Genomic DNA, 26808 nt, shown 5'->3' with positions numbered 1-26808 from the left:
TCCTCTCGGGGTTACTTACATTCCAAACCGCCGATGTTTCTGAGGGACAAAGATAATAAACCTCCACCAAGAAAGTCGTCGTTGGACGAAGCTACTAGACAAGAGCTCCAAAGAAAGAAACTATGTTTCAACTGCAAAGGACCATGGGAACTTGGACACAGATGCCTTGGGAAAGGAAAGATCCACTACATTGAGGTCATGTCGGATGATGAGGACGAATAGGAAGATATATCCACCAAAGACAGCCAAACCCACGAGGACACCAAAATAGTTAGTTTAAACCGTACGGAAAGAATTGCAGCATTGGTGAGGCACGGAGGAACTATTGCTCTAGCAGGTAACCCGAGGTGCACAGTGTTTCATGTACAGGGCACCCTGCAAGACAAAGGGCTATGGTGATGCTCGATAGCAAAGCTACTCTAAACTTCATAAACTCCTCTCTCGTGAAACGAAGAGGTCTATCCACGGAGACGCACGCAGGATTTCAGGTCAAGGTTGCTAGAGGGACTCTCCTATCCTACACAAACCTTGTTCCTCAGCCAAGTATCACAATGGTGAATCACACGGTGATCGAGAATATTTTCATAGTGGACATTGATGATATGGAGGTTATTCTAGGCATATAGTGGATGGAGACACTTGATGAATACACTCAGAGCTTCAAATAGATGGACTTCACTTTTGTCGTCAATGGAAAGAAGGTTGTTCTTTGCAGAATGGAAAATGAAGGCCCGAAGGAAGTTTTTGTACATCAGATGGAGGCAATTTTTTGGCATGATGACGTTGCTTGGGCTGCACATTGTTTTGTCTCGGCAAAACCTATAAAAGGGCAATGGACACCTCCCCAAGATGATGATCTCCTGAATATTTTGAGTGGACATGATTAAATTTTTATTGACATTCCTCCTAGCATACCGTCTCATCAAGGGTTTGAACATACTATCGAGTTGGAAGCTGGAGCCAAGCTACTCATAATCACACCCTACCGCCATCCCAAGAAATTCAAAGATGAGATCAAAAAGACTATTCAAGAACTGCTGGAGAAAGGATGGATCCGTCCCAATTCTAGCCCCTTCGCGTCATCAGTGGTATTGGTCAAAAAGGAAGGGATGATGCACATGTGTGTGGACTACTGTGTGTTGAACAAAAACACAATAAACAATAGATATCCCATTCTAAGGATAGATGAGTTGAAGACGTAGAAAGAACGGCCTTTCGTTGTCACTACGGGCATTATGAGTTCCTGGTCATGCCGTTCGGATTAACAAATGCACCTGCTACATTCCAATCATGCATGAATCGCATCTTCAACAAACAATTGCGTAAGTACTTACTAGTATTTTTTGATGATATTCTTATTTATAGCAAGACATGGGAAGAGCACTTGAAGCATCTGCACAAAGTCCTATGGATCATGAAGGATCAATCCTTGTTCGCCAAGCAATCCAAGTGTGAATTCGGTATGACGAAAATATTGTACTTGGGGCATGTTGTCAGTAAATATGGAGTTCAAGCTCATCAGGAGAAGATCTAGGCTATCCTTGAGTGGCCTCCCCCGAAATCACTCATGGAGTTGTGAGGATTTTTTGGTTGTGCAGTTATTACCAGAGGTTTGTAAAAGGATTCTCTTAACTTAGTGCCCCAGTAACAGATCTAACAAGAAAGGGTTCCTTCCAATGGAATGAAAAAGAACAACTCACTTTTGATAAGCTGAAAGAAGCAATGAGCACTTGTCCCGTACTTGCATTGCCTGATTTTGCTCGACCTTTCTTTCTGGAGTGCGACGCATCCAAAGAAGGCATTGGCCCAGTACTGATGCAAGATAGACACCCCATAGCATATGAGAGCAGAAAGCTTACACAAACTAAACGCTTATATTCCATTTATAACAAAGAGATGTTGGCCATTGCACATGCACTAACCAAGTTCCAACAGTATCTAGTGGGTGCTAAGTTTGTTGTTCGTATGGATCACAATAGTCTAAGATTTTTTCTAGAGCAACGGGACTTAAACAAGAAGCAAAAAAAATGGGTAAGCAAGGTTCAGGCTTTTGATTTTGACATTGAATATGTGAAAGGAAAGAACAATGTGGTTGCAGATGCTTTGTCCAGAAAACCTGCTATTTGCTTACTGACCCAGATTTCAATCGAAAGCACATTTGTTGGTAGAATATTCCAAAAACACATTTGCTTGTGAGCTAATGGATGGCAACACCCAGGATGATCGGTACAAAGCTATGCTCCACGGGGACGCGTCCCCTGCCTCTGTACCCTAGTACCCGTACCGGGTACGAAACGGGGACGCGGGTACGGATTTTGGCCGTACCCTGTGACGTCCCTTTTTTGAAGAATTCAGAAACGTCCCCGAAACGGCCAATTTTTTTGGGCAGGAAACTTGGGGACGGCCAGCAGTATCGGGGACAGTTTTGCCGTCCCCTATCCGTCCCCGAAACTGCTGACCGTCCCCTTTTTTCCAGTCAATCTGGTAAAGGCAAACCATCCCCAAAAAAACATTTTTTCCTAATTTTTGTTGTTCGTGTGGCCTCTAGTCATCTTAAAGACATAATAACAATATGCAACCCATATTTGGTCCATTAAAACACTAACTCTTCTACTCATTTTTCGATTTAACATACTTGCTAAGAGGAAGGAAAAAAACATAAGAGCAGTAGCAGCAATGAGCAAAGATTGTGTTTAGTGAGGCAAGACTGCGTTCGGTATTTACTATTTACCAACTATTTTAGTTGGACTTCTCTTTATTTCATTCTGATTTCAGCATGATACTTGAAGCCTTTAGGCATTTTAATTTTTGCTATATATGTATGTGATATTGTTATAATGGAAGCACTTAGTATTTGCCATTTGATAATATTCCATGTATTTATCTTCTAAAATGTCTATGGTGAATGGTTTATCAATGTTATGATATACATATTTGAATTTTGTCTCTATATTAAAAAAAATCCCCTATGTTTTTAATCGCCGTCCCCTGATGTCCCGTCCCCTAAATTTTGGCTTCGACCCGTACCCGTACCGGAAACACGTCCCCGTCCCCTAAAACGTCCCCGTCCCGGAAACTCCGTGGAACATAGGTACAAAGTGGTGGATGACATCATTTACTATAAGAATCAGATATATTTACTGCCGGAATCCAAATTGAAGCAAAAAATCTTGAAGCAAGTCCACGACTCACCCTTAGCAGGACATCTGGGCTCTTCAAAACTTACAAACATCTCAGGGAGAGGTTTTTATGGAAGGGTCTTAAAGGAGATGTATTGCAGTATGTAAGAGAGTGTGTGGTCTACCAGCAAAACAAATCCAAACATACTCTACCCATCGGGTTACTATAACCTCTGCCAATTCCAGAATAGAAGTGGGAAAGTATCTCAATAGATTTCATTACTGGACTTCCCAAGGTGAATAGAAAGGATTGTATTTATGTGGTGGTTGACAGAATGATGATGTACGCACATTTCTTTGCCATCTCCTTGGACTTTCAAGCCGCACAGGTAGCCGATCTATTTTTTAGAGAACTTTTTCGTCTGCATGGGTTACCTCGAAACATTGTTAGTGATCTAGATGGATGATTTCTTAGTATCTTTTGGACAAAACTGTTTCGATTGGTAGGAACACAATTGTCGCCAAGCACTAGTTATCACCCTCAGACAGACGAAGAGATGGAGATTGTGAACAAGTGGCTTGAAGGTTACCTTCGGAATTATGTTTTGGCACAGCAATGGGTGTGGCTCAAATGGATGCACCTAGGGGAATATTGTTACAATACCACTTACCATATGTCCATCAAGATGGCATTGTTCAAAGCACTATATGGATATGAACCCCTTTCCTTTATCGACATTGTTTTGGGTGACAGTCACGCACCAAGGGCAAGGGAGTGGCTTCATGAGGGAAAGGACATACTAAGATGCTTGAAGGAAAACTTACAACGGACACAGAATCAACCAAAAATCTACACCAATAGACATCGCATTGAGAGAACTTTCGAAGTGCGAAAATTGGTCTACCTCAAACTTTAACCATACTGGCAATCATCATTGAAAGAAAAAGGGAAAGAAAAATTGAAGCCACGATTTTATGGTCCTTATTGGTTAGTTTGCCACATCAATGAGGTTGACTATGAGTTGGAACTTTCAAAGGTGAGTCGTATTCATAACGTTTTTCATGTCTCCTATCTCAAGAAAGCAGTGGGACAGAACGTCACGGTAGCGTCAAACCTTCCACTGCTCAATAAAGAAGGAAAGCTTGTATTGGAACCAGCTAAGATCATCGAAGTACGTGAGAAGACCCTACAGAACTGCACAGTGAAGGAATATTTGGTACGTTGGAAACACTTGCCATTGGATGGTGTGACGTGAGAGGGTGAGTGCATTCTACAACATCCAACATTGCATTTGATTAAGGACAAGCAAAATTTGGGACAGGAGGACTGTAATGTTCCCATTATAAAATAAATTTAATTAAGCTATTGTAATTGGGCTGGTTGATTTAATACAACTCAGACCCATTTTTATTTTTGTTTCCGTAGTTTGTGTTGCCATTGGCTATCTTTGTACACCCTCGGAAAGTTTTCCCCAATGAGTATTTAAGCACGGCTTATAGGTACTCATTAGGTATACAATTTGGATTATTTTCTCTGTATTGCAAATTTTTGTTGGAGTTCTTGGTTGTGCACCATTTCGGAAGTGAAAGACCTTCCCTATTTGGTTTGTTTGGTTTCAGTGGGATTCAACCCTCACCCTATTCCGTCGCCTGTAACACTTCGCTTGGATCTGGCAAGTCGGAGCACCATCATATTACGAATTGAAGAAATCACTTTGTTTAATTTTATCAACTCTTTGGTATTTGTATTGGGTAATTTCAATCTCTTTGTTTATCTACTCTCTATTGTCACATTGTCTGTACCACCCCCTTCCGTACACTCTAGACTCATACATTAACCGTACAATCCCCTTCAAGCATCCACCTGCTCACCACGCAAGCCTACCGTATGGCCCTAGTATTTTCCCCCACTTACGGTCATCATTGTCACATCGTACGACCATTTCACCCTGCACCATATGGCCAAGTTAGTCTCCTATCGTACAGCCCTCTGTTCCACCATACGACTCCACTATTATCCATCACCGTATGGACACCTTGTCACTGTACTGCATTAGATACTGTACGGCCTGCAATTTGGTCAGCGTACAACACTTTTCTCCCACCGTACAGCCTCTGTGTTATCTCCTCTGTACGGCCTTCCTCCTCACTATACGACCTTTGTTTAACATTGTACGGTTCCTTCTAGGCCTTCAATTGCTTCCTCCCCTACTGTACACATTTCTCGATCAATTGACATCAAAGAAATTGGTATCCTGAGGCTCACACATTCGAGTACGAGAATTGGAACATTACAACCATGTTACTATTATAGACCACACTTAAGGTGGTGTTTAAACTTACGTTAAAAGTTATGGAAATTGCTTCAATTACCTCTTTGCTAAAGAGGGAGTGTTGAGAAATTTAGCCTCATAGTGAATTCAAGCCAATTCTATATATAATATATGTTAATATATATGTGTTGATGGAAATCTAATTAAAAGCATATTATTTAACCTTTTCAAGTATTGGCTTTGTCTAGACCGATTGTCGATCAAGTATCGACCCTCATTAATAATGATGTTACGTTTGAAATGGCAAGTAATGTGCGACAACAGTCACAAGTCTTAACGGGTATGACCATGCAGGGTGATGACCCTATGTGGGTATGTCATTCAATATATTTATATACCATTCGAAGACTATCGAGTATCATCAATAACAACAGGCAATGAGAATCATAGTCTTCGACAATAACAATTCAATCTGCAATATATCTTCTTTACAGTTTGCACTATATATATATATATGTCCTCATCAAAGTTCACAGTCACTTTTCATTAGACAAGCATTATTCAAGATATTTGAACTGCAAGAGAAGAACAATGAAACTTATATCAGAATTAAAGTTCACAGTCACTTTTCATTAGACAAGCATTATTCAAAATATTTGAACTGCAAGAGAAGAACAATGAAACTTATATCAGAATTATAATAGAATCAGTACAATAATTCTGCAAATATAAATTAGTTCAGTCTCCACCAAATTGATCTATATTATTTAACAATGCTCATATTGTTTATTGTCTAAAATTTAAATGATGCTATTTGTAACTTAACAATGAATAGAAATTACATAGCCTGATATGATACTTGCTATTGAGTTCAATCTGCTCATGTTGATTCCAAGAATCCACAATGAAATTATAAAGTGAGCTGTTCGATGGAGCTGTGAGAATGGGATCGATAGCCCTCATATATCTGTCAAGATCCAATGGTCACCTCCCTTGGACATTTAGGAGACATACTTCTTCAAACTGAACAGATCACACCTTTTCACAGTAAATTGTTAACCTTTGCCATTGTGCAATATCGTTCTTCATACTTTGTCGACACATGTTATCACTTTTGTATCAACATATTGTAACCATGGCTGTTAATATCTGGAAACTAATCTTCCTGTCAAACAGCTGATTAGTAAATCAATGACTGATATACATGTGTACATTGTCTTCACTTATTGATATGTGGATTGCTATCTTTCATTACATAAGATGGCTACATCAAAATATTAATCATATGCTCAACCATAATCCATAAGTAATATTGTTGTTTTCCACTGCTCCCTTTAACGCTATTCCTCTGATAATTGTAGTTGTTATCCAGCACATGTATTATTAATATTATTGTTGATGACCATTATCTGTTGGCATTTTCTATAAATTGTCCTGGTGGCTGTAATAAGATTCCATTACCTTTACATATTGTGCTAAAGACAATAGAATCGTAGCTCATTAATTCTTAATCTCTGTCAGCATTATCTGTCGATTTTCATATTCTTCTTTTTTGGAGATAGAGATACTTCACAAGTAACTGGCCTGAACCGATATTTTCCAGGATGTTTAGTCAATATGTTTGGGTATTATTACAGTCGCTAACTATGGTTTATCATTGTATGTCATTATTATCTCTCAATATAGCCTCTTTATTCCTTTCTCATGAATCAACCCACCCGTTACCTTTCATAGTACTTAGCAATATGTAGGATCTTCTCTAGGTATGGTCAAACATATTAGCTTACAGAGGTATTAATATTTCTCATTTGCTAGCCTTTAATGAATAGTCAATGGTCAATTTTGTCTCTTTAGAGACTTCTCACAATTGAGAAATTATTGGTGGTGTAATTTATTATTCTTATTTATTAGTCCATGCCTTATATATAAGGCAGGGAACTAATGTTTTCATTTGTCCCCCGCCCCCCCCCTCCCAATTAATTTTCAAGACAAAATCTATTTTTATAGCTAAAGTTTAGGACTGTATTTTTTTTATTCATTTATCACCACTAAAATTTTAATTTCTTATTGGTCCAAGGCTATTTTCCTAGCCATATTAGCTTTTTTTTTAATGGAAAAATAGAAAGATAAGCATCTAATTAATGTTCTTGTCAGTACCTATTTGATATTTTAGCTAAAGTATGACAAATGTCAATAGGCATCAAAGGGAAGAGCATACGATTGACATTTACCCAAACAACATTAGCTACCTGTCAAGCCTTCAGAACTCTCCAGCAGGCAGTGAATGGTGAGTGCTAGTGTATTCAGCCCATGCCTGCTGGAAATGGCTATGAAAATTTGAACCATTAAAAAAATCTTGGATGCCGATCATTTCCCATGTCCTCCTTCTGCCCCCTGTAATCAGTAGTTTTTAAAGTCACTCAACCCAAATTTCAACCGGTAAGTTTGCCCCTAGATAATTTGTTTGTTTATTTATTCAGTCTGTGTTACAGAGGCATTTCTTATCAAAACCAGTATTTTTGAGACCCGCACTTCTGCAATATATGTGAACTTTAAAAAACAAAATTCAAGACGTGAATATGACAAAAATTCCAAGCCCAAGTTTGTAGTGATCCACAATTTTTTTCCAGCCCTGTCGAATCTCCCGTTTGTTGTTTGTAACAGAGAATTGTACATCCCATTCTTTGACTACATGGGCCTTGCAAAACCACTTCTTCATCTATTTTGTTTGTAAGCTGGGAAATGAATGCAGGAGGAATGCACTGCAAAAAAATGAACGCATCCCACAGTTTGATTTTATGTACTTCAAATAAAAAAAGAATCTTAAGAGATTGTATCAATATAACAATTGCCAATTTTTCTTGAAAGTCTCCAAGCATAACTTTAAAAAAATATGTTTGTCCATCAAAGCGTTGTTTTTCATGGTATTTGTTGTGTTTTTGGTAACATTTCCTACTGCAATCCGTACATGGCAAAAAAAGCTCTCATGTTTCTTCATCCTCCATAAAGGCAGATTGAAAAGCGTGCCAGCGTAGGCCAAACTAAACCCTTTGAATTAAGTATGAGAATTCCATGTCAGGTGATTTATATGGCATATTTGTTCCATCAAAAATTGCGAAACATAATGTACAATGCTTTTACTTACATTACGATCCAATTTAATTATCTTCTCAAATAAGTTGTGCCAATTGTCTATTTAGTTTATTTTGTAAACTCTTAACTTTTTCTGGGTTGGGGACGATAAGTTTATTCTATAAACCCTAAATTTCAGCGCTGTAAAATAGGCTCCGAGTATTTTAGTTTGCTAGTTTGAAGTGTAGGAAGCTTCCAAAAAAAATAGAAATGACCAATAGTAAAAAATAAATTTTTGAAAAAAAATATATTTTATTTTCACTATAACAACACAAACTCCCAACAATTTTCCTCTTCCACCGTGGTTGTTAAAAAGGCTTTTTCATGGTAAAGTCTATAATTATTTTAAACATTAAATATAATTAATTAATAAGAATAGAGTTGCTCTATATTTTACTAGTTTGTTATTAGGTGAATTTTTTTAAATTAATTTATTTTATTTAGTATGTTATTGGATTTCTTAATTGTAGAGGATAATCTTTTGATTTTGTATAAAATCTAGGTACTTTTAATATAAATCTTTAATTTATTTTTAATGATGAAATTTGCAAATATAATTAACATATTCATTTATAAATTTTCCTAACAATTAGACAACATTAATTGAATTTAATTTTGACAAACTAAACTATTATAACTTAAATGTATTTAATTCATTTTACAGTTAGATATTATTTAGAAATATAAATAAATTTCAAATATTCTCCTAAGAATTAATTTCAAGAAATATGACCAACATTGTAATCAGTTTTCTTGCACAAATAAATCTTTAATCTATTTTTAATGATGAAATTTGTAAAAATGTATACAAGATAATTAACATATTCATTTATAAATTTTCCTAACAATTAGACAACATTAATTGAATTTAATTTTTACAAACTACACTATTATAACTTAAATGTATTTAATTCATTTTACATTTAGACATAATTTAGATATAATTTAGAAATACAAACAGATTTCAAATATTTTCCTAAGAATCAATTTCAAGAAATATGACCTTCATCTTTGCAATCAGTTTTCTTGCACAAATGATTATATAACTCATGTTGTTGTAGGTTAATACCACACCTATTCTCCAGCTAAAAATAGAAAACACTACAAACTTGATCCAAATCCACTCCATTCAAAGTCATGGCATGCTATAACACATTTCAATTCACACATAAACATTGCAAGATGATTTTCTCTACGAACCCACGCTGACAGCTACAACTCCACTGTGAATCCAAAAGGCAGAGACTCCAGCTCACAAAGAGCTCTTGTTTACTTAATTTTAAATTTATTAAATCCTATTTTGGAGAAGAGACAGAAAGCAACTACATCATACATCAAGCTTGGTGCAGAAGCACCTATTCATTCGATGTCTCATGGTTAAATTAATATTTTACGTTGTCTTTAATATGGTTTCTCTGTTATGTAAGGACCTAAATACCATTTGGAGTTCATTCAATTTATTTTGTAAGGCTATAAAAGCCATTAAAATCATAGTGGCTTACAAGGTCCTCAAAATGTCAAATATGATCAAGCCACTTAAATATATAAAAGTAGATTGGAACTGGTATAATTTCAGTCTTAAAGTAATTTTAATCATATTTCAATGGTTTATGGAAATTTTTAGGTCACTTGGGTGATAAATGTAAAAGTTGTTCAAAAGTTGCTAAAATTGTAATGACAACTTTAACAACTTGGTGACAACTTTTAACAAAGTTTCTTAAAAGTTGTTAATGGGTAGTTGTAGGTTGGTTGGATGGTTTAATATGGTTCCAAATCATATAAATTTGGTCTCCAAAACACAATATTGTAAGTTGGAGGAGTTTGAAGGTGGTCTTGGAATGGATGAAAACTCATTTTTGATGTATCATATTTCAGTTTTTTTATTATTTTTCCTAACATTTCTCTGATTTTTTGATTGATACAAACTCATTTTACAAGTTACAGACCTGAAACTTATATTTCCAGAAAGCTATATGAGTCATCTTTAATTTGGTTTTGGTTTGGTGGATTTTTATTAAGATTTGAATAAGTTATGGCCGTTTTTGTGAAGACTGGTCAGATTCTGTCCTAGGATAAACAGTTTTGACAAAATGCAATAACTTTTGTTTCGTTACTTGGATTTGGCTATAAATTGGAGAAAATGTTGGTGACTCATTGGTCTTCTATCCTACCAAAGGAATCAGCTTCATTATTTCAAGTTTTGAAAGATATTAATGACTGATTAATGGTTTTAAATTCTGCCCTAATTGAGAAATTGTTCTTAAAATTGCAAACTTCTTGCATTTATTTGGATGGTTGGAAAAAGTATGTAAATGTGAATCCTACCTCTGCATAAAAGTGGTATCAGAGCCCTAAAAGGTCTAGGAAAAAGATATTTTGTAGTTGTGTGTTTTTCTTTTACAGGTAGAAGAGGGAACCTAGATACTGAGAGACTAGGCCAAGAGAGCAAAGAGGAGAAAGGTCTAAGGAGAGGTATCAAAGACAAGAGGTAGCAAGGTAAAAGTGACTTGCTCAAAAATGTATTTCGTTATGAAATGGATGCATGGTAATTAGCAGGGTATGGGTTCACAAAAGAAGAAGAAGGAACAAAAAAATAAAAGACAAGAGAAGATAGAAAGATTGGAAAGAGAAGTAAACAAGAATACAAAGAAGTTGGAGGTATTTCCTAAAATCGTAGAGAAGAGAATAGAAAATGGTGAAGAAGAGGAAGAACTTAATTTTGAAGAGGTTCAAGAAGTTAAAAAAGATGTGGAAAAAGAAAATGAACTTAGGGAAGAACAAAGAGAAACAAGGATAGAAAAAACAAAAGAGGAAAAGTTGATGGAATCTAATGAGAAAGTTTGAACCAATTGAAGACTCCAGGAAGATTGACATTGTTGACAAAGATGATAGTGATTTTCTTGAAGTATTTGAAGAAATAAAGGATGATAATGAACAAATAGTAGAGAGTGATCAGATTTATGTTGAGAAAGATATTAAAAGGGAAGAGTTTTAAAAAAGATTTGAGAAGAAAGATGCAAATTTTGTGATTGATTTTTGCCCATGAATTTTTTATTATGTTCATTTCAATGCAGCTGATGAAGAAATCAGATTGGAGAGGACATAAATTTGTTCTTAACAGGTTCATATTCTCAAGCAAAAGGATTGAAAGACCAAAAGTGAAGATGAAGAAATCTTTGAAACCCCATTTCCAAGAGGACTAGTTTTCAAAGTTGGGGAGTATGGTGCAGGAGCACCTATTCATTCGATGTCTCATGGATAAATTCATATTTTACATTGTCTTTAATATGGTTTCAATGTTATGTAAGGACCTAAATACCATTTGGAGTTCATTCAATTTATTTTGTAAGGCTATAAAAGCTATTAAAATCATAGTAACTTACAAGGTCCTAAAATGTCAAATATGATCAAGCCACTCAAATGTATAAAAGTAGACTGGAACTGATATAATTTCAGTCTTAAAGTAATTTTAATCATATTTGAAGGGTTTATAAAAAGTTTTAGGTCATTTGGGTGATAAATGTAAAAGTTGTTCAAAAGATGCTAAAATTCATAGTTACACCACCCTAGGGGACAGGGGGACAAGTTTCTGGGACGGGGGGACAAGGGACCTTAATTTGGGGGCAACAAGGGGACGGCAGCGTGAGACCGGGGGGCTTGTATATACTATACATATGGTACTTAAAATGCTAGTTATGAAAAAATGTAAAAGAGTAAATACTTGAACATTGCATTGAATTGGAACATCAAACATTGAACATAAATAATGAAATCAACAAATAGTTTAGAATGGGACATCACGCCATCCTCGGCGGAGATGGTGGAATCCGGTGGCACAACTGGGGACATAGGAACGGAGTTCCCAAGTTCCCGGTGCATAGGGAAAAAGGGGGAGGGGACGTATCCTTGTGTTACTACGCTAAAATTGTAATGACAACTTTTACAACTTGGTGACAACTATTTAAAAAGTTTCTTAAAAGTTATTAATGGGTAGTTGTAGGTTGGTTGGATGGTTTAATATGGTTCCAAACCATAAAAATTTGGTCTCCAAAACACGAAATTGTAAGTTGGAGGAGTTTGAAGGAGGGTTTGAAATGGAAGAAAACTCATTTTTGATGTTTCATATTTCAGCTTTCTGATTATTTTTCCTAAAAAAATTCTGATGTTTGATTGGTACGAATTCATTTTACAGGTTACAGACCTGAAACTTATATTTCCAAAAAGGTATATGAGTTATCTTTAATTTGGTTATGGTTTGGTGGATTCTTAATAAGATTTGAATAAGTAATGGCTTTTTTTGTGAAGACCGGTCAACTTTTGTCCTAGGATGAGCAGTTTTGGCAAAAATGCAATAACTTTTGTTTCCTTCCTTGGATTTGGCTATAAATTGGAGAAAATGTTCGTAACTCATTGTTCTTCTATCCTACCAAAGGAATTGGCTTCATTGTTTCATTTTTGAAAGATATTAATGACTGATTAAGGGTTTCAAATTCTGCCCTAGTTGAGGAATTGTTCTTAAAATTGCAAACTTCTTGCATTCATTTGGATGGTTGGAAAAAGTATGTAAATGTCAATCATACCTCAGCATCAATGCTATATCGTTGTCAGTTATGAGAACAAAGTCAGTGCTCACATTGAATGTGTTTATTTTCAAATAGCAGTATATTCTATTTCTTTCTTACCTAACAATTGAGTGAGAATCAAAAATTCAAAACAGAACTATATATTGAACTTCGAATGTGAAATACTCAATAAGATTTCCTTTTGGGCCTTTAATGAAACAAAGGTTGGCGAGCTTGCCTTTTCCCAACCATTACCACATTTCAGGATTTCCTCAAGAGATGAAAATTAAGAAAAGGAATTTAATTAAAAATACAAAATGCAATTCAGGCTTTCCTTGAGAGAAAGAAACCTCAAAATCACAATGAATACCAGAAAGCAAATGACTGCTTAAAATATTTGAACTGTATGTACCATCATAGCAGGAATTGTATTTAATTTTAAGTACATTATCCACAAGAAAACCATATTACTACAATCAACAAACTGCTTAGCTAATAGTAAATCCATGAACAAGAAAAAAGATTGTAGAGCAGAATTTCAGCAAGGAACAAAGAGAGAGAGGTATAGTACTCCCAGCGTGGCGCAAGTAGTTGGCTCCATATTCCCTGCAAATTTGAGACCAATGTTCCAGGTCGAGATGATGAAATCATTAAATACCGCCCATACTGGAAAAGGAGTGTGACTAAACCTGGGTCCTCATCCCTTTTGAAATTGTTTATTCTGTCAGAAGTTGATATCTTCCCCGCAAATATTTTGTGTTGCTTGTCTGCACAAGGCATACCTTGAAACATATTTCTTACTGTTGATGACAAATTTCCACTATTCTGAGAACTACATTTTGCCCTGTTAGAAAGCTGAAGAGAAACCCGATGAAAAAGCTGTTGATAGTCTGCCAAATGAGATGCATAAAGTTCAGAAAATGAAACACCCTGTATGGAATTTAAGGTAGCCGATGATGCAGACAATGGATCCTTCATAGATTCTGCAGGGTTTGTGAAAGGGCCATCATATGAAGATGAAGCAGCCAAAAGCAAAAGAGCCCAGTTTGAACCTTCGACTCTGAGTTGCTTGTCTTCAATGCTAGATACCACGCCTGCATCGCTGCTAATGTGTAATTCAAGAATTGCACAAAACTTGATTCCTTGCCTGTTTGAATGTAATTTCTTTTGAGGAGGAGTTCTCTCCCCAGGGCATTCACCCTGCATTATAATTTGATTTTTACCATTTATATGTGATTCATTTTGCAATAGACTATCAAGAGCCACTGTGAAAGAAACAGCACCTGATTTGTTTGCAGATATCTTTGCAGCTATTATTTGATATGGATAGGATGAAAAAACTTCCCTTGTAAACTCTGTGCCCTCAGCAACATAATTTACTGTAACTGTTGCTGTGTCTAAATCCAGCTCTCTTTTATAACTATTAGCATCAAAATCTTTATGAGAAGCGCTAAAATCAATCTTGATATCACCCAGTGGCTGATAAACCTTTATCACAAACAAAGAAGTATAAACTTCAGGAAGCTATTCACACGATTTTCTAAATAACTTGTAGTATCCTGCTTATAACATTAGAAATAAAACCCGTAAAAATCATTTTTAAAATTTTCCCATTGCAGACTTATATACTGAATGTATCTTAAACACTGATAAGCAGTGTATACTTCAATTAATTTTACACTAACTTCTTCTGAAATTGATGAGTTTAGACATAGAAATTCAGCAGAATATGCTTGCAGCAATTTTCATTGGTTCCTTAAATAGAAGCATTCTAGAGGTTCCATAAAGCTCAGCAACCAACAGGATATGGACAATATTATTGATACTCAACCAAAGTATGGAACAGATTACAATTTGACTCTAGTCAATACTTTAGATCTAAGTTACCAAGTCTGCAGATTGACCCTAGATTTGGATAAGGATTCTGATTTGGCTCGGTTTTTGAGTTTGCTAAGGCAGAGAAATTTGACAATGGGTTCATCCTACATCCAGTGACACAGTCACAGCAGCACCAACATGCACCCTACATGTTTTTTAATGGAAATTTGTCTTTTTGGGATTTTAAAAATAATTTTCAGCAGTGTTCTTTGATTAAAATCTAAGTTACAGATTCCGGAGTGGATTCTAGAAGCAAATACGGGAAGCAAGGAAAAAAAATTTTAAGGATGCGGATACGGGAGGAAACGCATATATATATATATATATGCAAAGAAATATACAAAAGCAAATCATTTGATAGTATGACTATGATACTTCACCCTTCATAAAAATTCAAGATATTTCAAAATTCATATGATATATCAATATGTGCTTATCCAACATTAGAGTTTAGTCTTAGACAATAAGTTCAAATAGGTCATGTTCAAAATTCCAACAAAATAAAAACTTAGTTTTAGGGTTTCATAACAAAAAACAACTTAAAATAATCAATTAAAGCACATGCCAATATGCAACTTAAGTGTTTTTTTTGGGTTTATTAATTTTTTTGGCCACTAGGCCCACGGGTGCTCTCCGGAAGCCCTGCAAAAGTTGGCCGGAAGCCAATCGTAGGCTTCCGGATGTGCGTGGAACCCAAGTGTGGAAGCCTGCGGCTGGATTCCGGCCAGCTTCCGTAGGGCTTCCGGAAGCATCCAGCACCTATTCGGATCAACTTCTGCACCCAGACCTATCCCAAATGAATCAATAACTTAGATTAAAATGAATCCCTAACAATAGATATACTAAAAGCCATTTCAAACACTAAAATAAGCTTATTTTACCTTATTTTAATTGATGAAGTGTAATGTCCCCTTTTTTGGCATTATAATTCTGCATTGCCGGCTCACTTCACCTAGGTTTCGAGGATGAAAAGATTCTTTACAAGGTTCAGTTTGAGGTTTGGCCTAGACATTTCCAATTTCAAACCCATTAGAGCAGTTTTGGTAGGTTGATCGGATACTTACTATTTTTAGTAAGTAAACAGAGCTCAGTATTCTTGATATCCCAATGTTCGTTTGGAAGCATCTCGCCGAGAGCCTTCCAACGAGCTATTGCATGTGCTTATCTGAGTTCATTTGATCAATTATTTTAATACCTAATGATTATATGGTTTATTGACTAAGTGACTATTAAAGTTCATTTAACTTGTGACTTTATTTTAAAAAGGTACTATATTCATTTAAGTGACTAAAGGACAAAAAGGTACTTTATCCCACATTGCGTATAAGAGCGTGCATCACATTGGGAAAAGTGATAAAAGTACAACAAATTCTACATGGGATGTCATGAAGATTATAATATTTATAACAAATATTAATCTGAGAGTTGGAAACAATTACTGGTTATCTCTTGGAGGACACAAACCTTTGAAGAAGCTTTAGAGGTTGGATACAAACCTAGCCTTCTTACGGGTTTTATCTACATTTGCCAATTTGACTGTTTTTACTATTTATAAAATTGGATCATTTGGATAGTTTCATGTTATTGTATTGTTGTTATATAATACAGTAACACATTTGGTGGTTATTTGTATTAATTCCTGGTTTATATATGTACTTTCTGAATATTGGAGGAATAAAACAAAGTTTTCTAAGTTTCCTTGTATGCCAATCTGCTGGTTAGAAGTCGATTAAAGTTCTGGAATTTATATTGAATATTGGTTTTCTATTCGGATTTAATTCTGCACTTTTATATCACGGGGTTTTTTGGTAAAATATCCAGAAAGGGATATTACAGTGGTATCAGAGCCATGCATCCTGTCAGCCTGTGAAATTATATCAGCAATTAAATCATGGAAGGAATTAACACACACAAGAACTTATGAACCAATATTGCGAGTTCTAGTTGCTTTAATGTGACTGGTGAGACTGTGAAGACAAAACCCCTCAAGTCTGGAAATTCTAAAGGAGTGGATGTTACGCCATCTTCCTTCATTCAATATTGTACTAATTGGGTAGAAAATCGGCAATGGGAAGGATTTGCAAATCAACAAATTTGGAGGTAATCAGTATTTGAGCAGAATAGCAAACTATAGTAGAGCTTTTGTATTCAAGAACTGGTGTCTGCTCGAAAGGGACCAAGAGAATACTGTGACATGGAAAATGTGAATGATGTAAGATACCGTTTATCATAACAGTGAACATCCACCTGGGTGTTGTTACAAACCCTCTTTAGTGCTAGAAGTCACAGAAAGAAGAAAAAAAAAAAGGGAACTTCACAGGTCAGGCATAAGAGTAAAGTCCACAGGAACAGGAGAGTGTGAACTTCGTGGGTAAGAGGGGGTGTTTAGCATACCGTGGGAGCCATTGGTAGTTCGGGCCCTCATTCACCACAGCCGGGAGATAGTACAAGCATAAAATAAGGAGATTATGACCAAGCGTAGACGGAAATCCAAGGTATTGTTAACTGTCGGAAATGTTCAGTTGGATTTTCTTTTTCGCGTGAGAAAGGAGCAGACGTTTGGGTGACGAGTCGTGGTTGGCAAAGATAAGGAGGAATCTGTCCACCAATCGAAATACTCTTCAAGATGACTGTATGTACGTTTTACCTTCCTCACAACATTCAGTTAGCTAGTTTCAGCGTGGGGAATATCAGTGGTAGTTGGCATAGGTTTATTAGAACCAGATTTACATATTATTCTTGACGTGGAGCTAAGGTAGACTGGCAGCCATGGAACCTTCACTGTGGCATTCTAAAGGGTCTCAGAGAAGCTATGTGTCAGGAAGTAATGAGGCACGGGGTCATCAGTTATCAGTTCAGGCATCAGTAATATAGATTGTTGTTAACAATTTCAAAGCAAGAGATATATTCGAGTCTATTACTACTCTCCTTCACTTACATTTGTTTACACCAACAAACTTAACAATGCTGTGAACTTGGAGTTTAATGAAAAAACTACTGCCATGTGTGAGAAAGTAAATGTGAAATACCAGTTGGTATACATGGAGATATTCTCTTAAATATTAAGGTTATACTCATTGATTTCCAATTTACAAAATCGATGCCTATGAATGTTTCATATTCTGAACACAGAGAGAACTTAATGTTTCACTGTACATTGGACTGATTTAAAACTTGACCTGTTAAACTCAGATTGAACCTTCGTATTGGGTTGTGTACATGTTTACGTCTTAAACTCAGCTTTCCCATGTGTATAAAATTTTAACAGTGATTTGGAATTATTAAGAAACTTTGGTGAATGAAGCATGTGATGTATTGTGTGACAACTGTTTGATGTAAGTCCCCAATTACAGTTTTCAGAACTTTGTGATCAGAACTTGCAGATAATTATTATTTTCCAGACTTTGGGCATTTGTTCATGACTGTTCTTGAAGGTACACCAGCAATACAGGTCTGTTCTAGTGTTCTATTATTGTTTTCGTTCCAGTAGAGAATATTGCAATATCAATCAAAAAACATCACACATTCTAGAAAATACAGTATACACAGCAAGGACGTACACCAAGTATTTGACCAAATTCCTACGACAAACATTTAAGCTTCCTGTTCAGGTTAGACAGAACTGGGAAGTTTATTAGAGTGAACTGGACATTGAATCAATTAGTTAATCATGTTTACTTCAAGTACCCAGAAGCAGTGGGACAAGAATATGGAGAAGCTTAAACAAAGTTTGAAAAGGTTGGATGAAAATCAGAAAAGGATGAATGAATTAATTTCAAACCCTGCAAAACTAGACAAAGTGGCACAATGTATGGTTTCCATTATTAAGAGGACTACATCACAAAACGAAGAGAAAGAGTAACAAGAGGTCTCTATAGTATCTAGAAGCCTCTATGATGAATTCCCAGCAGTTAGTGACCATCATATAGCTGACCTTATGGAGAGCAAAAATTAGACCTTAGATAACGAATCAAAAAATTAATCTGATGACAATGAATCCCAAGATCATGATGTGGATAGACACACAGCCACCTTGGAAGTGGAAGTGTGTGAAGATACTATTATATCAACAACTTCTACCTTGCCAGTTGAGCCATCCTATGAGGTGCATAGCAGTAGAACCCTAGATATTGAGGTGTGCCTAGATGATAGCATACACGATGTTGCTTATCATATGGTGAGTGACATTGATTCAGCCTCATATCACAGTGCAGATGACAAATTGGAAGATTTGGGTGGAAATGTTTCGTCACAAGGGGATCATCATTTAGCAAGCCAATTGAAGGTTAATGACAAGATGGTTGCCACAACTGTTAAGCATTTTGATGTTGCTCATCAAATGTTGGCCACCTATGGTTGGGGTACTCCTTTGATAGATGAGCATGGTGATAGTGTTTTTTCCCTTGCAGAGATACATGCACTCCAAGAAGTGATTGGATTGATGAAACAAAATTACCTACAACTACTTGCAGATAGAGGTTTTCTTATCGAGTGGGATTGCATTTGTTATGTTGCATTGCAAGGAAACGAGGAGAAGGTCGATAAGCTCACTCATGAGCTTAAGGTGACTATGGACTCTTTGCAGAGTGCCCAGTTAGCACTTCAAGAGTCGCAATTATAGATCGAGAAGCTTATAGAGGAGTTGAATTTGGCATAGTCTCCACCAACTGCAGATATAGTATAGTTACATATAGAGGCAATTGATAAGGATCTTATATCCACGGGTTGTTGTAGGGATGTGGTAACATCTATAATAGATATAGTTACAAAAGTTTCAGCTGGGATGAGTACCTTGGTGGAGAATAGTAGAGAACCACTAGTTGTTTCGAGTTCTCCTAAGGTTAGTGCCGTGACAGTTGATATAGGACAATTTGCTGGCAGCTCTTGTGTCACAATGGTGGATTCTCCTAAGAGTTGTGTGGCAGTACACGACACTACTCTGTCATCCACATAGGGCATTTGCAGAGTGTCATCTGGTTGAGAGTATAGTTCTCATGTTGATTTGTTGCCATCTCCTAGAAGCAAATCTGTCACTTCATTCCATGCAGTTGATTTTGGATGTCGGCTTGTTGATTTCCAAAGTTAGAGGGATCAGCTATTTGATTCAAGTGTTTTTAGTGATGAGCCATTAACAGAGGTTGGAGCATTTTACCACGAATACATAATGAGGAGTGCTCATCATTTTTACACGGAGGACTTGATGATACATCGGTGTGGTTTGGTTCCAGAATTATACCATCCTTTGTGGGATGGGTATTCACCATCTTCGAAAGATGGGATTAGTGGCTGCAAGCATCCGACTCAACTGTTTGTGGGGGATTACTTGTAGGGAAAGCTGTCAGTTATACATCATGCTGATATGTGTCCAACATGGTTTGCTACTTCTATGTCACAAAGTTTTCTTATGAGTACATGGTTACTGGACGACTATGGTGTTGGTTGGCATGATGGTTTGGTTAGTTATCACATCCATGGGAGTTTAGCGGGAGCTGTAGAGAGATGTTGTGTTACAGACACTCCCAGACATTTTTATCTCTATATGGCGGATGGATGTGGGGTTTGGTTGTTTTGGGATCCAGGTGGTGACAGGTTTGACACGATGTATTGGGTAATCAAGGATCGAGGTGTTAATAGTATCTTACATCGGGTGGATTATGCGGTGTTGTTACACAGTCACAGGATTATGATCTATGTGTTTCAGCCTTCTGACACATCAAAGTTCTAGAGATTAGGATTACTTAATTTTAGCCAAGGTGATATGATGGTGGAGTTAGTTTGGTCGGATCTGTCATTGTCATCAATACAGATATTGCAGTAATGGTACAATGGTGCAGTGGTGCAGATATTATAGGAGTTGGTCAGTGGTATCTCAGACAGCAGATGAGTTCTCACTTGGGATCCAGGTGTAGCATCCCTATGTATTGCTTTTCATCGGGGAGCTAGGAGGAGAGTTTGGTTGTTATCATCTTGGGGTGGATATTGGTATATTGTTGAGCTCCCATCTTCACTTAACAGTAGAGACTCACAAAGTCACTCATGGAGTGAGGCATTCATGTTGACTAAGGGTTTTGGCACATAGGGCAGCAACACATGGTAGTTGGTGTCCCTTATTGGTGAGACTTGGGATCCTGGCATTCAGTTATTTGGTACATCGATTCCTATTGTACTATTTTGCCATTCAGGATTTGGAATGATGCATGCTGGGTTACATCGGTTGAGGAGTAGAATCGCATTCTCAAGGCGAGTATGGGATCCTGGTATTTGGTTTTTGTAGGTATGAGCAGATTGCTTGAGGGCAAGCAATCTTTGAGAAGGGAGGCTTTGTAATGTCTCATTTTTCTGGGACATTATAATTTTGTGTTGCCGGCTCACTTTACCTAGGTTTCAGGGGCAAAAAGGTTCTTTACAAGGTTCAGTTTGAGGTTTGGCCTAGACATTTCCAGTTTCAGACCCATCAAAGCAATTTTGGCAAGTTGATCGGATACTTACTATTTTTAGTAAGTAAACAAAGCTCAATATTCTTGATATCCCAATGTTGGTTTGGAAGCGTCTCGTCGAGAGCCTTCCAACAAGTTATTGCACGTGCTTATCCGAGTTCGTTTGATCAGTTATTTTAATGTTTACTGACTATATGACTATTAAAGTTCATTTAACTTGTCACTATATTTAAAAAAGGTACTATGTTCACTTAAGTGACTAAAGGACAAAAAGGTGCTTTATCCCATATTGCTTAAAAGAGTGTGCATCACATTGGGTAAAGTGATAAAGGTATAACAAACTCTACATGGGATGTCATGAAGATTATAATATTTAAAACAAATATTAATCTGGGAGCTGGAAACAGTTACTGGTTATCTCTTCGAAAATGCAAACCCTTGAAGAAGCTTTGGAGGTTGGACGTAAACCTAGCCTTCTTACAAGTTTTATCAACATTTGCCAATTTGACTGTTTTTACTGTTTATAAGATTGGATCATTTGGATAGTTGCATGTTATTGTATTGCTGTTGTATAATACAGTAACGCATTTGGTGGTTATTTGTATTAATTCCTAATTTATATATATACTTTCTGAATATTGGAGGAATAAAACAAAGTTTTCTGAGTTTCCTTGTATGCCAATCTGCTATTAGAAATCGATTAAAGTTCTGGGATTTATATTGAATATTGGTTTTCTGTTCGGATTTAATTCTGCACTTTTATATCATGGATTTTTTGGTAAATATCCGGAAAGGGATATTACATGAAGACAAACGTTGTTCCTTGTTGCTGAACTTAATTATTCAAATAGAGTAGAAGATCGATCTGTTAAGGTTCCAAATGTAAGAACCCCAACAGGTTCTAACTTCACCACTGTAATATCCCTTGTGTTTCTACTCGATTTTCAGTTTAGTGTCATGCATTTCGTCAAAATGTTTGTATGCAACACCTAACTAATTCTTTCCTGATTTCCTTGTCTGATTTGCAATTGAGCTTAGTTGCTAAATAACATATAGAGCATATAGAATGTAAAGCAAAGTACTTGAACAATTATAGTAAAAGAGAAGACCACTCTTATTCATTCAAATAAGTCAAATTCATAAATGGACAATTCTGATAAAATGATTCATAAATTCATCTCTCTCAATATTCATATTCTTTGATTGCCTGAGTGGTTTGAATCATGTATTTGACATATCTGGATAATCACCTTAGCTTTGTTGCTAAGGATCTGAATTTTATTATGGCAGCACTATGATGTTTTTTAGGTCTTCTAACTCACTGAATAACACATACACTTTCATAATTATCTCCAGCGAATGGACATCTCCAGTCTGACAAAATCAGAATGAAGAAAGGGCTTCCATCTCAAACAGTTAGCAGCTGATGATCTGCATTTCCTTCACATGTCCAACCCACCAGAGTTCTTCTTAATCATCAACAACTAAAAAATAAAAACAAGCTCAAGCTGTAGAGAAGTGCCAGGGCATTCAATTGACAGCAAATCTCTAGCTAAATATCTGCTATAAAAACTTCAGCTCATACCATAACAATATTTGCCATTAAGCTCAGCTGTGAATTCTGATTTGAATTCTCCAATCTCAGAAGCTAAAGGTTTCCGACCAGCCTTCACTGATTCCAAGGGTTTTGTCCTTAGCATATCCATTCATTGTTTTCCAGCCACAATGGAGAAAATAACATTAAAGTATATTCTCATAACATATCTCAAATGAAGGATGACCTTTCTTGTATAGCTTTTTAGTAGGTGAATGCTTGTATTTTTAGCAATGTGGGATAAAACATTCTTTCACTTTTAATTCCTCGTGAAGTAGCTTGTCAAACAAGCTGGAATAACTAGAGTGACTTTATATTATCATTTTATTGTATCCACTTCTTAATTCAATTAATAATATGCACTTAATAATCATTTATTATTAAAGCATACCTATAATAATAATTTTAATATCAGAACTCTGTCCCTGATCATCACAAATCAATTATGACTTCACCACGAGGTAGCCCACCGCATTTACTACTAACAATGGTGCCTCACTAAAAATAGTAAGGGTCTATCTCTATCAACTCTTGATTTACTATAATTAGTAAATCCTTGAATACCTAATCAAATAAAGGTGCCAAAGGTCATCATTGTAACTGAGGCCGGTCCAAGTACTTCGTGAAATATAGAAATTTTGGATAATGACTTATTATAAATAGTAATTGTACCAAACTGATCCAAATGAAGAGCAATACTAAACACTTATGATCTCCGGAAGGGAAAGAGCCTCTAGTTCAGTCAACTAAGACCCTTTGAACAACTCCATTACCCTATGAGGGTCACAAAATAGGCCATTCTTTTAAAAGTTGATGCTCACGAAAAATGGAGACATTATAATTCATTCTTGCTAAAATTGCTTCTCCCTAAACAATCTCAAAAACAAGAAAAAACACACCAATCCACATGGATCCCATGAGTAGAACTGTGTAATATCCCTATGATCAACTAGCTCTTGTAACATCAACACTGTTGTCCTGCATTTTGTCACCACAAAATGTAGGTAATAGTACGAAACTTTTCAACTTAGTTTCACACTTGTTTAAGATTATTTTGTTATTCAATTGGTTAATATTGATCAATCAATTGACTTCAATGCATACAATGAACTCTTTTACTGAAGGCTTTTGTCAAGTCTTTTTTGTTTTTCTATTTGGTGAGCCTATGCTTATTTTTGAAGCCTTCAACGTCTTTTATCATATTTTTGAGTGTGTGTTTGTTTGCTTTTGGTCCTTTAGTTTTTCTCAAACCCTTGCTTTCCATTTTCTCTTCATTTCGATATATCTTAGGGCTTAATCGGGTTTGACAGTCAAAAGATATGACCATTTAAGTGCCCAAAAAGTGCTACCTCAAGATGCAATTGCATGTATTAAAATATCATGTTATATTTTAATGTTGACATTCACTTTTTGAAAAATATAACATAAATTGAATTTATGTTATGTTTTTAAGTTACTTTATCACTTAAGTGACTATATTAACCATATAGTTTGATTTAAATTTTTGAGTTACTTTATGTTTTAATTTAAAACATCTAACTAAATATTACTTTTTGAATAATATTTGCATATAGTAATTAAACTATATATTGTAAATATTATTTTTGACCCAATTAAGTGATATTTTCCTCAAAAATCAATTGAACATGTGCTTAATTGACCATTTAAGTTATGTAAAGGCAACTTTCAACCCATTTACATGTAAATATGTAATGGACCTCCAAGGGTGCGTTTTGCATTAAAAATGCATGTAATGGACTTCCTAGAGTCCATTATGCATTAAAAACCTTCATTACATGTAAATGCCTTCATATGTAATTACATCCTGAGTCCACATTTTGGCTTTCCAAAGTCAAAATTGTCAAAATCATGTTACACATTGCATATTTACAAAATATGCAATGACTTCCCAAGAGTGTGTTTATGAAGTATTGACTTTTCATGCAAGTTTCAAAATATGCAAAGAGCCTTGAAGAGTGCGTTTTTGCACTACTTACATCATTTTGACAAGTTTTAAAATATGTGAAGGCACCCCAAGAGTGTGTTTTGCATCTAAACACCAAAAAGCAAGTTCCAAAACATGTAATGAGGCTTCGAGAATGTGTTTTGCCTATTACATGTTATTTAAAATATGTAAAAGCCTCCCAAGAATGTGTTTTACATAAAAGACCAATAAGACATGTTATTTAAAACATGTAATGCTTCTCCAAGAATGTGTTTGGACTCCCAATCCATGCATTTGCATCTTGAGTCCATGTTTCTGCCTCCAAGAGCAAAAACGTCCATATTCTTGCCTCAAGAGACCATGTTTTTTGATAGAAACTCCAGATTTGTCTATTCCATGACATGAAATCCATTCCACAAGGGGCGTTTTGGCATTTCCATGCCTTTCGATACTTAAAACGTTGAATCTCCTTGCAAAAGCATTGCTTCTCATTACATTTCAAGGGCGCGTTTTGGTAAAAAATGCCCAAATTTGGGCATTTCCATCTTGCATTTCCCTTTAACGGATGGTCATTTTCAAGTTTGGAGGCACTCTATGGTTATTGGAAGTCACGTTATTATATTCTAAGAGCAAAAACGATTCATGTAATGACCCTTTGAGACCACGTTTTTGATAAAAATGGATTTTTCTTTAAAAAAATTGCAAAACAATTTGCATTCAAGTGAGCTTTGACCACGTTTTTGGATATTCTATATGCAAAACATCCATTCAATGCTCATTTCAGATTCATCATTTGCAAGGTTGAAAGAGTCAAGTTAGGTACTTGTGGATTCAAATTCGGAGGAAAATTTATCTTCAAACCTATTAATCTTCCTATTTTGGCTCTTTTGATCTCCAAGGAAGTGGACATTTTCAACTTTTCTTATCAATTCATGCTTATCTTGCTATTTCCATACATTTTATGGCTTGTTATTGCACATTTGTCCAAATGTATGCCATGTAAAGTGCAAATTCTCTTTAAATAAGATGAAAACATTCATTTTTAAGTGTTTGGAATTTTCTCAAATTCCAATTTCGAATTCAATAGGAAAGTAGCTTGGTATTTGCCATGTTTGAGTCAAAAATTGAAGGTATGTTTTTGTTTTGTGCTTGGTGTTTGTTGCTTGCTTGTTGATGTTTTGTTTTTCGAAAAGCTTAAGGTTCTTTCCCAAGAATCCACAATCGATCTTCATCATTCCACTTTCCAACTTTACATGCATGTGCATCACTCCATTTCACCAATACATGCCAAAGCACATTGCATCCATTTCTTTCATATGCAATTACATTCCAAGAGCAATTACATGTAATTCCATCCTTCATATGTGTTTACATATAATCTCATCCTTTCAACCTTATTACATGATTACATCAGGTCTAGAAAACTTGTAAATCCCTTTACATAGAATTACATCTAGAGAACCCATTTTGGTAAAAGGTCACTCTTTAAATACCAAAATCAGCCTTGTCATTTGCACATATTCCCATGTACTTAGCTTACATTCCAAAGAGCATTTACATGAAAACATATATGCTATCCAACTTCCTAAGTCCACACATACTATCCATATTACATCCAACTCATTGCATACATTTCATGAGTGTCTAATCCATGTTCCGAACCCATTGTTTCTCAAGATCCGTCTTTGCCAATATTCTCATGGAGTCAGTATCCATATCTTCTAATGATGTGTTCACACTTTGGAATTTCCATGTTGTAGCACAAGAGATTCCCCTGACTTTGAAGTCAAAAGGAAAGATGAAGTATCCATATGACAAGGAATTGGCACATGTAACTGCATCTCAATTTTCTTCTACCTTAGATAATG

General features: G+C 35.9%; 1 protein-coding gene across 1 annotated transcript in view; it reads right to left on the bottom strand.

Moving 5' to 3' along the window:
• The window catches only part of LOC149540223 (alpha-L-fucosidase 2-like), a 200878-nt gene that overhangs the window by 132500 nt on the left and 41570 nt on the right, over positions 1-26808 (bottom strand). Inside the window, exon 3 of the mRNA XM_089801359.1 lies at positions 13658-14574. Within this exon, the coding sequence (XP_089657485.1) occupies positions 13658-14574 (917 nt within the window). The remainder of the gene's footprint in view (positions 1-13657; positions 14575-26808) is intronic.

The sequence above is a fragment of the Cupressus sempervirens genome, chromosome 9, assembly GCF_028749045.1.
Source record: "Cupressus sempervirens isolate cs-2001-9-10 chromosome 9, ASM2874904v1, whole genome shotgun sequence".
NCBI classification, from domain to species: Eukaryota; Viridiplantae; Streptophyta; class Pinopsida; order Cupressales; family Cupressaceae; genus Cupressus; species Cupressus sempervirens.
Note: the sequence above shows the minus strand (reverse complement) of the source record. Positions and strands in the feature narration are given on the sequence as shown.